We start from the raw sequence: 14,357 nt of genomic DNA on the forward strand, positions 1-14,357 counted from the left end.
GGGGGCCGTAGTTCAGCGTGGGCACCGTCACGTGAGAGGCGGGGACCGGCGGCGCTTCCCGGTGTCGCGGGCGGGTGACGACGGCGGCGAGGCGGAAGCTGGCGCTGCGCAGCGCGTCCGTCCCGCGCCCACGTGCCGCGCGGTCTGTGCTGCCGGCGGCTGGGCACGCGGGCCCTTCCCCGCTCCCGCCGCTCTCCCCAGCCGCTGCCCGCGCCCCGCCGGCGGCGGGAGATGGCGGAGCTGCGGTTCCGCCTGGCGGAGCCGCTGCAGCTGGTGGCGCGCAGGAACGAGAAGAGCAGTGCGGAGCTGAGCAGGTTCCTGGCGAAGCAGGTGAGTGTGCGGCGCGGGGCTCGGCGCAGCCTCCAGGCGTCCGCCCTCCCTCCCGCCGGGCGGGCCTCGCAGGGGCGACCCCCGCCCGCTCCCGCGCCGCCATCTCCTCCCGGCAGCGTCGTCTGCCGCCCGCGCCGCCTGGGCGCCCTCCCGCCCCCTCGTCCTCGGGCGGCTGGCGGCGCCGCTCTCCGGGAGCAGCGATCCGCTCTCTCTCTGTCTTGCTGCGGTATCTTCCCCTTCCCACCCCTTGCAGGGCTGTGCGACTGGGGCCCTGCGAGGTGGGTCCCCTCCGGTGCCCTGGCACCCCTCGTGCTGCGCTTCCTGAGGAGGCATTTTGCCCCAGAGTTAAAATCTTGGGTGTCCTCCGTGCCTCGTGAGGTGACTCTGAAGGCACGATAGCGAGAGATGGCATGTTGTTAGCAGGCACTGAGACGGTATCTAGTCCCTGAGCTGCAGCATGTTACCCTGATGTTATTTGAGGCCTTCTTTAATCGCCTTAAACCAGCATGTGGGGTAAAACGACAGAGAACTGGTTTTTCTAGGGTGTGCGTCCCTTTTTTAAATCACAGTGATACTGGAAACATGTTCCTGTCTTCTGTGTTTTCATGCTTTGGCTGCCTTAAGGTGAAAAGTATACCTGCCTTCTAGGAGAGTTTAGGCCTAGCTCGTTTCTGCCTCTGAAATACTGGAATGCATAATAATAATAGGCTATCAACACATCAGCTATTATCTTAGTAATAATTTTAATGACAAAGCTTTTGGAGCCTCTATGTTGTATACATACTTCGGGACTCAAAATCCGTATTTCTGTTTGAGTGTCTGGGAGATTGTCCCAGTGTTTGAAAATGAAAAGTCTGAATCATCGGGTTTTTTTCAGAATACTGGCTTTCAATCTGAATTAGTGTCTCATAGTTACGGTTGGGGAAGGCTTTCATACTGTAAGTCAAGGTTCCCTGTTGGTAGGCAGACAGCTTTTTCTTCTGTCGCTGCAAATCATGGCATCAAAGTGAAATTGAAATGAATATATGTATTCCTACATCGGGGAGTTGATGCTGATTGGTGGAAAACAGTGATGAAGAGCTGCTATTCAAGACAAACAGCTGAGAAATAGAGATGGGGACGATGCAGGTGTGTGAGGCAGCAGATGGAGCGGTGAAACAGAAGTGAGTCACCAAGATCTGAGTCTGGGAAAGAAACTGCTCTTTCCCTTCTGGCTACTGTTTTGAGATATACTTTGGATTTCAAACTCTTGCAAGGTGGAAATTATTAGGGTGATTATATACAGAGAGTCTGGAACAGCACATTAATGAACAATGACATGTTCTTTTAGAAAACTGAATTACTATTTGCAAGCTACAGATCTGGAAGCATGTTAGGCTTATCTTTCCACTAAACAACGACTGACTTCAGTCATCTTACCTGATTTCCTACTGGTTGATTTGTATGTAACTTGAAAAGCGTGCGTCTGGGAATACAGAACTCTCTGCAGCTTCACTGTGTCTTTCTGGCAACTTAATTCTTCAGTATTCCATAATGGAGTGGAACTTGCCCACAACAGTGAAGTAAAGAACAGTCTTTTGAGATTCCTAGTAAGGCATCATTTCTGTGGTGATGGAAGATCTTGTTCCCTGTACTTCAGTATGTAATAGAAATAGAGCTTTTTCTGTAGAGTATTTGTATACCATTAACTCTGCAGAGGTACAGCAAATTTGTGTGTTCTTAATGAGGAAAATGGGATGAAAAGCTCTTCAAAAGTCTGTTTCCTGTCTATTTTTTGGATAATTTAAGCAAACTGTGTAAGCAGTAGGGTTCCACAAACTGCTGAAATGTGCTTTTATCAAAGGTCTGTTTGAATCAGAACATCTTCCTGTGTAGAATTCCAAATGCAGATTTTCTGTAATTGCATGTATTTTGGCTCCCTGTAATGGTGTAATTTCAGTAGAGAAGTTCATTAATGTCAAGGTTAAAATGCTAGTAGGAATAGAACTTTAGTGCAAAAATATTTGTTTCTGCTCTTCATATCTGCCACTGTGCATTTATGGGAAGATCTAAGTAAAAAAACTTGACCTATTGAATATCTACTCTATTTAGGCTGTGGAACCATCCTGAGTGAACTGGAGATCTCGAGCATGCTGTTATGGATCTCCTGTTCTATTCTGTCAGTGTTTTAGCTTGGCGTTCTTCACTTTGCCTTTCATTTTTCTATGTAGCAGTGAAAGTTGTTTTAATAATAATTCCAAGCTCTTATTAATAGCCCTTCAGTCTTTGCATTTGATGTTGAGAAGTTCCTCTATTCTTTTTTTTATTATTTTATTTTTTTTAATGGAGGGAAAAAAGAAAGGTGACCTAGCTGTCCCAAATTCAGCCAGCTACTCATTGGCTGTCAGAAGAACATTCTGACATCCTGGCAACTAAGGTAGACTGGTTTGTTCCAAAAATATGACTTCAGTTTTTTTATTTGAAAGATTAGTTAGGCTTTATATCATGTAGTATTATAAATAAGGGAAGGTATGCTGTACTTCTGCCTCCATCCTGGAGTATATTCTCATCATCTTCTGCTTCTAGTTTTTTAAGAGCTGTGATTTTTGGGAGGCAGTATGTTAATAAATACACTGATGCAAAGTCAAAGAGAACATTCGCACCATCCTTGAAGGAGCGATCTATCCAACTCTATCAAATGCAATCTGTTGGAGGAGGTGTAGGAAGTTACAGCTTGTTCTGCAGGTGGTTGAAGCCATCTTGTTCTTGTGAGACTGTATATCCGCCTGTCATTTTGTTGTTTTTTTTTTTCTTGAAGTATGTGGGTTATAAGAAGAGTGCAGGCTCATGTTCTGCTTTATCTTACTGAACTGGACATCTGCCAAAAAGAGTGGTCCTACTCTGTTTTCTTTTTGCCTGTTCCCAAGGCCAAGCCGCAGCTTTCTGTTGCTTTTCCTACCCTGAACCCAGTGAATGTGTTGATGTGGAAAATTCTTTCAACTTTTCCAGCCAGTGGAACACTTTAAAAGAAAGATTAATTTGGATCATCTTGCCAGATTGATTGCTGTGCAGTAGAACTGGTAGTATGAGGGAACAATGCTGAAAACCTGTGTTCCTGTGTTGGAGGGAAAGAAGTATTTCCTACGCGCACGCAGGGTCTTACACCCTCCCTCTTTGGAAGTAACCCATTGTTAAATCTGTGTATGGTGTAACACTGTTGGAAACACCTGTGACCCACAATAATTTCACATGAGCCCAGATTATTTCTTGCTGTGATCCTTTTGTCATCTTGGGTTTTGGATTAAGCTGGTTCTTTATAAACACTTACGTATCTTGTGATCACTGAGTAAATGTACTGTCCAGATTGGGAAGAAACATGCAACATACTGCTAGAAGAGCAACTGGGATCATGTTTGACTCCAGGTTTCATTCCTAGCTGTGCTTCTGTTTAGTGTCTCTTGTTAATAATACACAATGTGTGTGTATATTCTATATTTGGAGGGACAGTCTTTTGTGATGCTTTCTTAATGCAGCTCTTTGGAACCATGGGTGTAGATTTACTCTCCCAGGTTTGAACATTAGAATTAAATATTTTCAGATCAGCTGTCCTTTTCTACTGATTGAGGAAGCTGGGTATTTCAGAAAGCAACTTTTAGTTAAAATGCCCTCGGACAGTATTCTTCTTTTCCATAAAATGTTTAATTTGCACTCTGAAAGGCTCTGAAATCAAATGAACAGTCTCTATGTAGAATGAGAATGTTGCCACTGTGGTTTTTGAACAGTTTTATATATCCTAAGGGTACTGCACACGATGATTAAAAAACTGCTTGCTCTCACAAAATTGGTAATAGAATGGATTTGTTGTAGAGCAGTCATGTAACTACAGAATTTTACTGAGTCAGTCACATTATTCTTACCATTGTTAACTGTTTATTTGATATTGAAAGCTCTGGTTAAAAAATTAAGCACCCTGTTGTGCCTTGTTTGGGTAGCGAAAGATGTAATTGATTTGGAAATTGAAGATACTTTTTTTTACAGTGGACTTTCTTCAATTTTTTGGAGCCCTGCTGCCTTTGAACAGCCTGTCAATCATTTTGCCACTCAGAATCTGATCCTTTCTAATGAACAGTGTCTTGTTTGCTTTGTGATGAATGCAGACCTTCAGCTCCATTTTTAAAATTATTTTTGATGCTGATCTCATGGATGAAAGGAAGATAAACTTGTATCATGTTTCATAAAAATAAACACAAAGCACGTAATAAACTGCTGCAATTAATGTGGTGGTTTTGATGTTTGTATTGTATATACTGCAGTTTCCCTGATTTCTTAATGTGCTATTAGGGAATGAATATATTTCCAAATTCAGAAAGAGACCCAAGGAACTTGAACAAGTATGCGTGACAGTGGTGTAAGCTTAGGAGGTCACTCTTTTCAAAGGCAACCTGTAGGACCTCTGCAGTCTTACTTGTAACAATGGAAGCATCCTATCTGCAGCCTCAGGAGAAGGTTTTACCTGACTAACAAAAGTCTAGGAGAAGCAGAAATTGGCTGCACATTTTGCTAAAATGAAAGACTGCCTGAATCACAGAATATTTCTGTAGGAGTTTTAGTAAGTGCTTATTTTGTTTTGAGAGCTGCCTTGCCTAGCTGTATTTACCACTGTTTGCCAAGAAAGATAAAATAGTCTTGATAGGATAAGGGTTCAGTCAGCAAGGCTAGGGGGAGAGTGGAGCGTCAGAGTTAAGAGCAAAACTGCTACAATGCAAATTCATAATCCTGATTTGTCACAAATCAGAATTACTTATGCTGCATTATATACTAAACATCACGGAGGTGGCTAATAACGTGAGCTCAAAGACCAGAGAAATGTAAGCATAAGACACAAGAAATGGGTTGTTTTTCTTCAGTAACAAAGTTAAGAAGGTTGAGGGGGATGTGAGGGAGAGTCTGGGGGGGGTGTTGAGTTTTTTGTTTTACTTTCTTTTCCTCGCAGATGTGAATATGTTTTCCATCTATCTTAAAGCCTAATATTTTGTTTTACACAAAAGTTCCATTTTTATATAAAAGTAAGAAAAAATAATCTCAACTTCAAAACTGAATACATGCTGCTGCTTGTCAAGAGCATTGCTCGCTATAATTGCTATGAAGAATGTGGAACAAAGGCTGTAATCATGATTGACTGAATGGTTCTTTTTTTAAAGAGAGATAGTGAATATAATGCAACTCAAACTTTTTTTAAGAACTCTAACTCTTAGATGTGTTGTGGCTCTCGTGAGACCGAACTGTTAAAATCAGCAGGAATTCTATTAATAAAGATGTATTAGTTGTTACAACATTTTCCCATTTTTTTTTTCTTTAAAAAAGTATTTAAAATTATTTGTCTTATCTTTCATCTGTAAAATACAATTTAGGATTTTGGCACTTTTTTGTAATTCCTATTTAGTGTGTCATTCTGCATGTCGCTCATTCTGTTACCCAAGTTTTTTAAATATGGAGAGCTGTATCAAGTAAGTACTTCCATTGGGAGTTTTGGACTCTCTTCTGGTTTTTTGAAAGTTTTATTCCTGTAGAATTCACTGTAAATCCTGCATGAATAGTTCTGATACTAAAAGTCCAAATCAGTTCCCATTAAAACCTGTTGTTACTTTCCATTCCTCTAGATTTGGACTCAGCAGGATCGGCAATGCATCCTTGATGCTTTAGCACAGTTATTACTGGATAAAGAATGTACTCTACTGATCGGCCGTCAAGTTCGGCCAATCTTGTTGGATTTGCTGGAAAGAAATGCAGAAGCCATTAAAGCTGGTGGCCAAATCAACCATGATCGGCATGAAAGGCTGTGTGTTGCGATGAGCAAGCTGGTTGCTAACCACCCTGATGTTTTGCCGTGAGTAATGTAATGTCTCTGCGCAGCACTTGAGCTTAGGGAATGCTTGTCAGTGTTCAACAGTGATGAGAGGTGGTGTTACAATTTGGATTGTCTCCTGCAATAACAGATGTGTTTTGAATTGAAAGAATGATTTGGAAAACGCAAGTCTTAAACACAGCTTAAAATTAAATTTTGTTGTAAGATCTAATGTGATGTTAATCTTAATGATCAAAAGAAAAGCAAAACAGCTGGCATGAAAATTGCTCACAACCAAAATCTCTGCATTTATGATTAGACCTGTAGGCCAGTAGAATACAAAGCTATGTAAGTAGGAATCAGTATTACTTTCCCAGTACACAAGAGCAATCAAAGAGATTTCACCAAAGGCTGCACTATTTCTCCTTGATAATTAACTAATGATTTCTAATAAGGTCAAGTATATGTTGTCAGCTGATTGCTGAACTGGTTGGCTTTCCCAAGTGTTGATGAAGTTAAATATAGGCCTTAGTTCTCAGTATACTGTCAGTTACTGTCTCAGGACCTCTGTCCTGACATTTTTGTTAGTGCCATCTTTTCCTTTCCTCTGGCTTTGATGTCTGTTTCATCTCTTTCTCTGTCTCTTTCTCCTAAAGATTTGCTTTAAGATATTTTGAAAATACATCACCGGTTTTCCAGAGGCTTTTCCTGGAGAGCTCAGATGCAAACACAGTCCGATATGGGCGCAGACGAATGAAGTTACGGGACCTCATGGAGGCAGCCTATAGATTTTTACAAAAGGAGCCATCAGTTTTCCGAGAATTATGGGACTGGAGCGTGTGTATTCCACTTCTCAGGAGTCATGACACTTTAGTCCGTTGGTAAGTTAAACCCCACAGATCTTCTCCATTGAAAAGATGTATCTGTATCTTGAATTTTATTTAACAATGTTCACGTCCAAGTAAAAAAGAATCTTCAAATAATACCAGCAAAATCTGTGCTGCTGATATCCGTACCAGTGCTGCTTAGGTGATCGTTTGAAACCTGTGGTGATGTATTACAGAGTGAAATGCAGGCTAACTCTTAGTTGTGCTTAAAGCTATGCTCTGGAGAATCTTTTGAAATAACTTCAGTTTACCCAAGCTGGATGCATGGGAGATGGTGAATTTATCACTTCACTTCTACTGTAAGCCTGTTGTGTATTGCATGCATTCTAGCATGTGTTCCTAGAAAAAAGTGGAGATGGACCTACTCTCACTCTAACTTATGTCACGATGATATGTTATACTATTCTGCATTGACACGTTACTGAGTTGTCTATATACAAGCAACAGAAGAAAACCATCTCGGTCACTGTAAAGCTTGGCTTATTTAAGCTATGCTTCCTAACTGGCCTTGTTGCAAACTTTGCATGTGGTTTTGGTTAAATGTTTTATGTTGGGTGTCTGCCTGCAAGGGCTTCAACGTAGTCACATGATCTGCCTTAGTTATGTGAGTGGTAGTATTGATAATGCCTCATATTTATTTAAGAAGAGCTCTTTAATAGTCTTCGTGTTTTTTAAAGATAAATTCAGAATTACATTAGTAACACACCATTTAAAATTAGGTGTATAATTTAGGAAGGGCAGGAACAATAGTGATGTCAAACCTATCAGCCATTGCTGAAGCTCTTCAGGGTGACATACACTTAGATATCTTAGAAAAAGGAATAGAATTTATGTTTCATTGACTGGAATTGGTTTATCTGGTGTTCAGCTAATAACCTTAAGTAAATGAGCTGACTTTTAAATTTTGTCCTGAACCAGTCGTCTTCTGGCAACTCTTTTTTTTCTCCCCATTCTCCACCCTTGAAGTCATTGAAAGCTTTGTTCTTGGAAGGTAAAACAGTGATAAAATAAATGAGAAGTGGTTTATGATTTGTATTGAATGTCATTTTGTTGCAAAACAGTTTTTTGTAGTAATGAAGTGAAGACTTAAGAGTTGGCTTCTTTTGGCACTTAGTCTTGAGTTCATTGTGTTATGGTTATTTTAGAAATAGCATGAAATGGAAAGCAATTTTGAAAGGGGGATGGTAGAAATTGAAAAAGAAGCCAGGCAAAGAAAACCTGATTTTCATAGTCTCATACATTAACCTTCATTTATTTGGGAAAGTGCTGTCCTTTACTATATTTCTGTTGATCATTCAGTCCTTCAGAGAAAGGTTAGCAAGTTGGTGTATAAATGGTAAAGTATGCCATGATAGAATTGCTTTTTTCAATTCTGAGATATTTGTCTAATCTTACAGAATGGTAAGCACAGCACTAAAATAATTTTAGTAAGAAAATTTTCAGTGTATTTTTCCAAACTTGATGTTTTGGTTTGCAAATGACAGTTGTCAAACTAAATCTCTTAAGACAGTTTTGACATGTTATGTTCTAAATATAATTTTTAGGTATACTTCAAACTGTCTTGCTCTGGTTACATGCATGAATGATGAACATAAATTATCTTTCCTGAAGAAAATATTCAGTGCTGAGGAGCTGATACATTTCAGACTAAAGTAAGAACTTTTAAAATCTTGAACACTATTTAATTTTGTTGATGACTTTCAGTTGAATAAATAAACACTGATTTCACAGGCTACTAGAAGAATCTCAGCTGCAGAAAGTGGAGCAAGCCCTTGTTTTGGCCAATCCAGACTCCTCATTTTGGCAAAAGGAGAAAGAACTGCAGTATACACAAGGACATATTGTATTGGGCGACCTCTCTGCAAATGTAGTATCTGTATGTGGTATTGTGCTGCCTAGACTACAACTTGATTCTGAAGAGCAGGTATGTAACCTAGGTTTAAGAGGGTTAAGTTTGTACTTTTTATGCTTTTTCATTTGATTGAATCCCTAAATGTGGTGAATAGTTCCTGCTTAAATGGTATTGAGATACACACATGACCTTGTAGTATCTTTAGTTTCTTGATGTGTGCTGTAAGCTAGTGTTGCATGATACAGATGTTGCAAGGAAGCTCTGCAGTGGAATGAAGCAACAAAGGTGTGATAATGCTGTTCATTTTATCTTAACGTAGCAGTTCTTACACACATACTACCAAAAATACATGTATCTGCAGTCCAAGTTAGGGTGGTATTCCATAGCTGAGTAAAGCCAGGATCTGGTACAGTTTGTTTAACCTACATGAAGCTGTTTTTTGTGCTATACAGATTTCTTATAAACAGTCTTTCTGCAAGCATATTCTTAGTTCTTCTCTTAAAAGAAAACAAGGCTGCTACTTACTCTTCTAGAAGGCAGAAAAAGGAGAGAGGAAGTGAGCAAGAACTTACTTTCTCCACTTGAGTGAAATGTAATGCAGAATGTAGTCCCTTAAAGTTTTTAGGAAGTCCATTAAAGGCATAAACATTTTTGAGCAAACAGTATTTAACCTTTTTGCTCTTGAGAGGCTTTCATCTTGAAGTGTGCAGGTTGTTCTTCGTAGCTGCAGCCAGTATTCTTGACTGGTTTTCTCATTTAGGTACAGTTTTAGCTGGGTATTTCTATCTAATTTTGCAACACTGACAAAAACGTACCAGTGAAGAAAGAAATGAATGAAGACTACCAATGGTCAGAATTCCTTGACTAGCAGAAGCAAGGAAAGAAATTACTTCCCAAATTCCTTCCCACCCCCACCTCACAACTTCTGTAGTTGAATTTGCTATATTCTAGCTTTTTTTACAGGATTGAGTATCTGTTTTGAAATGTGTTGCAGCAGGGGAAATGGAAGAGATATTTAAGGAGATTCTTACTTAGTGTCATTGCTCCTGCAGCTGTGCTGAAGCTAGGCCATATTATAAACTGGATTGCTGAAAAAATACTCTTAGTATATGAGGAAGGAGAGAATTTCCAAAAAGGCTTGCTTTTATTTTTTTGATAGCCACAGGATAAGCCTCCAGTTAACAGCTGAGGAGGTCTGACAAAGAGGTAGGAGCAAACTGAGGGGAAAGCAGGTGCTCTTAAAAACTAGCATTATTACCAGAGAAGTACACGAAATTATATCTGAAAAGAAGATGAAACGTAAATACAAGACGCTTGTTTCTGTGCAGTATGTACTTTCTTTTCTTTTCTCTGCACCTTTTAGCAGGAAAGCACTCATTTTTGTGCTGTATATTGATATATAAGTGACTGTAGTAGAGTTGTAATACATAGAGAGTATCTGTAGCATTGATTAATTACCGTTCAATAAAGTGCATTCATTGCATTTTAAAGAAAATAATTCTTACTGAATTTATCTCTCTTTTTCATGCCCTGAGTTTAATGATCTTATGCTTTGGCCTGTGCAAAAAGAAGTAAATACAGCAGTTAATATTCACACTTGTATCGTCTGAATCTAACTGCTGTTTGATTTGTCCTGTGATTTGGATCCATTCCGATGACTTAATTTCACTTATATTGCAAATTGTATTTGATTGACGTGTATTATGATTGAATAGTTACTATGCCTGTACTGACATCTTAGTGTGAACTTCCTTTGGGAATACATTGTACATATACTTCTATTAAGTGTTTCACCTATAATAAGTTTCTGATGAAATCTATTTAAGTACTGTCATTAAATACAGCTTTAGAACCCTGTATTTTATTTGATATGTGTTGACAGATCTGCAGGCCAAAATTTTCTAGTTGTCAGACTCACTTTCCTAATTGTTATACAATCTGTAAAAAAAGTAACAATTTCAGTGTTGTAACTCGGATTTTATGTTTGAACAGGAAAATGACACCAGCCACTTTGTTTTGGTTGAATCTGTCTTCACAAATCTTCAAAACCTTGCTATTGCTGTAGCATATCAGAGCCCTGTTTTATTAGAAGGACCAATAGGATGTGGCAAAACTTCTTTAATTGAATATTTAGCAGCTGTTACGGGAAGAGCAAAGCCTCCTCATATTTTGAAAGTCCAGCTTGGGGATCAAACTGATAGTAAGGTAACTTATGAAGTTGTTTTATGGCTGGATGATCAGACGTAATTTTTACTTAAAGCATGCACTTAGTTTTCTAATAAGATAATGTTAAACTTTTTGCCCAAAGACCCCACAATACCCAACTCTGTAGTATTGGTCTTACTATTGATGAGGATAAGTAAATGTGAAGAAAAGTCACAGTTAAGCTTGAGTAGGTCTTAAATTCTGTGAGTAATTGTGCTGTTTCTGTTTCGTTCGTATTATGCTTTATCAGGTTTTTCTGTGTGGAAGAGCCCTATTGATTTTATTTACTTATTTTTTTCTCCATTAAAAAAATTGATTTGCATTGGAGAAAAAAAATAGTCTAGAATTACACAAGCTGGTGCCAAAGGCTGTATGGACACTTTTATTTCAGTTTAAGTGAGCTAGTAATCAGTTCAATCTGATGCCAATTTTTTGCAGTAAAGGTGAGATGAAGTAATATCCTGTGATGCTGAGGACACTTGAACTTAAATAATAGCAGTCTAGCTCTACCTGTAGTGACAAAACCAGAGGTGAAGATAATTTCACATTCTTCTGGTTTTGCATATATATCTTTCGAGCTTGAATTGATTTATGGGTTTTGGCTTAATTAGTTTTCCAGTGTGGTTGGTATCTACCAGAAGTGCTATCTGAAGGTTTTTATTAGCATGCATAAGCACCTTCTTTATTTGTATAGAACAGCCGATTTCACCATTTCACAACTGTTCTTCACAGGAATATCTTCATATATACATGAGTAAGACCACCATATTAATAAAAAGTGGTAAAATTCAAGGTACAAAATATGTAACAGTGAAACTATAAACTTAATAATTTAAGGAATGCTTAAATGTAGAAGTTAGAACTTTTTGGAGAAGCAAGACTTGAGTGATTTTGAATCTTTGAATAACTTGATTTACAATTCCTCTTATTAGCCTAGTCACAGACTTTTCAAAAATGTAAACCAATGTTTAGTGCAACCCTAGACAGTTTGTTATGTTACTGTTGATTGTTAATTATGGTGGCACAGCTCTGTAAGTTCACTTCCAATTACCTGGTTCTATTTTAATTACTAGGTTTCGGTTGTTTCACCTTTCCACATCTATGATAATTTTTCTTCTTAATTTAAAAAAGCATAACACTGAGCACAGATTACCAGATGGATTTTTTAATAATGTGCAGGTTAAGTAAGTGTTACCTATGTATCAGCTTCAGTCATTTTTTTTAAGTTTTTACTCCCGAGTTTTTAAGGGATGTAATGAACAGGTCTCTAATTTACTGATTGTTTCTGTCACAGACGCTGCTTGGTATGTATCGTTGTACAGATGTGCCGGGGGAGTTTGTGTGGCAGCCTGGAACCTTGACACAAGCTGTTACCAAAGGTCATTGGATACTTCTGGAGGATATTGATTATGCTCCTCTGGATGTGGTACGTAGGTTCATGCTGGTTGTAAGGTACCGGTCTTAAGGCCTATACTAGTAATTTCTGCAGTCTAATCACCATGAGTTCTGCAGCAGCATGCTGAAAATAATGCCACTTTAAAAGGGATTAGAAAGAATTAACCTGTCTGTCTTTGTTCATGTGTTAGCATATGGCATTAGTTTTTGTCATTGTTTTAGAGTAGTCATGACACTGCCATTCATGCCAGATTTCATTCTGAAGATTTTGGATTGACACTGATAGTGAGCTACGTGTCTTTTAAATCACGTTTAAATATTTGAAGAAAACAAAGGGTCCCAAACACCACAGAGTACTGTCATTGTATTAAAGTGGTGCTGTTAATAAGGTATATTTTTTTTTAGCGTTTTGTTGTGTAGGGTTTTTTGTTTTATATTGTTTGGTTGTGTTTTTTTTTTCTTACACCTTTCTTACCTCTGGCTTAGATATTAAAAATGTGTTGTTACATTAAGCAGTATAGGTTTTAACAGATTTCCTGTTTCCAGCTCCAGAACGACTAGTTAGACTGTCATCCTTCCTTTTTGAAGTAATGGTTGCTGAAAGCATGTCTTCTGCAAGAACAATGTCATAGAGACGTTTTGCTGTATAAGCTTGCTGAACGTTCCACAGATAGTGGTTTTCTTTCATATCTGTTCTGTAAAGCATCCTTTGTGTGACTAAATAACCTGACAGCTTGTTCATTGGGTTCTAGACTTCTGAAATATAGGGAATTTATAAGAAAGCCAAGAAATACTGCTTGTATATACTAGACAATTTTCACTGCCAGAGGGTCATGCACTTATTTGCTTCTGTGGACTCCGCTCATTGCACTCATAAGGATGCCCTGAGAAGGGTAGTAGTGTCCTGCATTCATCTCTCCCTTTCTTCAGGTCCTCCCTGCAGGCATCCTGTCTCCTTTCTCCATATCAAAGTCCCTGTACTTGCTGCCTCCTGTGCTGAGGGGTCATTGTGGTCCTATCTCCCTTTTTTCCTTCCATTATTATTACTGTCCTTCTGCATGGAAAAATAGATTCTTTAAACAGATACTAAATTTTCCTGGGGATACCAGGGTATAAGGTGGAAAATGCTGATATTTGAGAATGAAATCTTTGAGATGCAGGTCATCTTTGTTCAGGCAGATAAAGAAAATAAGGCTTCTGATATGCAAGTGTCTAATACTTCATTTGGCAACTCAAAAGAAATAGTTTTGATTTGGACTTGTAGTGTAAAGACTGTAATTTCCATTCTCTTATTAAATCTGGATACAGGAGAAAGAAGATAGGTAAGCATTACACCTGTGACTTCTACTGCTGATTGAAATTACGAGGGACTCTGCAATTCTTGTTAGTGTCACTTGGAAGCGCAGTCTGCAGGAACAACATTTGCTAACAATGTAGTTGTGCTCGGTGTAAATGGTCTAGCATCTCCAATGTGAAATGAGTTTGAATGGGTGTGCTGTCTGTTAAAGTTTCACACACAAAAAAGTTTTATAAATTTTCTTCTCTTCTTCAGATCTCTGTGCTGATTCCTCTTCTGGAAAAAAGAGAGTTGCTGATTCCTGGTCGTGGTGACTGTTTAAAAGTAGCATCGGGATTCCAGTTTTTTGCAACCAGGAGGTAGGCTTGTAAAGTTAAATGAGGTTAAAAGCATGGATGTCCTATTTTAAAATCAAAGACAGAGGAAGCATTCAAGGTACTTGAGCAGCAGTGTTTTAGCAATTTCTGTTCAACAAATAATAGAAGCCTTAGAAATTGTGAAAGGGATTTTTAAAATTTAGGGCAGCTTATATTACTGCTGGGTGAATCCAGCCTTTGTACAGAAAGG

At 38.8% G+C, this 14,357-nt stretch overlaps 1 protein-coding gene across 3 annotated transcripts in view; it reads left to right on the top strand.

Annotated features, from left to right (window-relative positions):
• Positions 1–110: 110 nt before the first annotated feature.
• LOC121090606 (LYR motif-containing protein 2-like) overlaps positions 111–14,357 on the top strand; it is a 106,675-nt gene continuing 92,428 nt past the window's right edge. For 2 of the 3 annotated variants that reach the window (XM_040599303.1, XM_040599304.1), the window contains exons 1-8: positions 118–330; positions 5,970–6,196; positions 6,811–7,035; positions 8,586–8,693; positions 8,773–8,965; positions 10,886–11,098; positions 12,393–12,524; positions 14,046–14,149. In XM_040599303.1, coding sequence (XP_040455237.1) covers positions 232–330; positions 5,970–6,196; positions 6,811–7,035; positions 8,586–8,693; positions 8,773–8,965; positions 10,886–11,098; positions 12,393–12,524; positions 14,046–14,149 — 1,301 coding nt within the window. In that variant the 5' untranslated portion in view covers positions 118–231. Of the gene's footprint in view, positions 331–5,969; positions 6,197–6,810; positions 7,036–8,585; positions 8,694–8,772; positions 8,966–10,885; positions 11,099–12,392; positions 12,525–14,045; positions 14,150–14,357 lie in introns of all 3 variants that reach the window. The other variant, XM_040599305.1, reaches the window with a different exon arrangement.

Source organism: Falco naumanni, chromosome 6 (assembly GCF_017639655.2).
Source record: "Falco naumanni isolate bFalNau1 chromosome 6, bFalNau1.pat, whole genome shotgun sequence".
NCBI classification, from domain to species: domain Eukaryota; kingdom Metazoa; phylum Chordata; class Aves; order Falconiformes; family Falconidae; genus Falco; species Falco naumanni.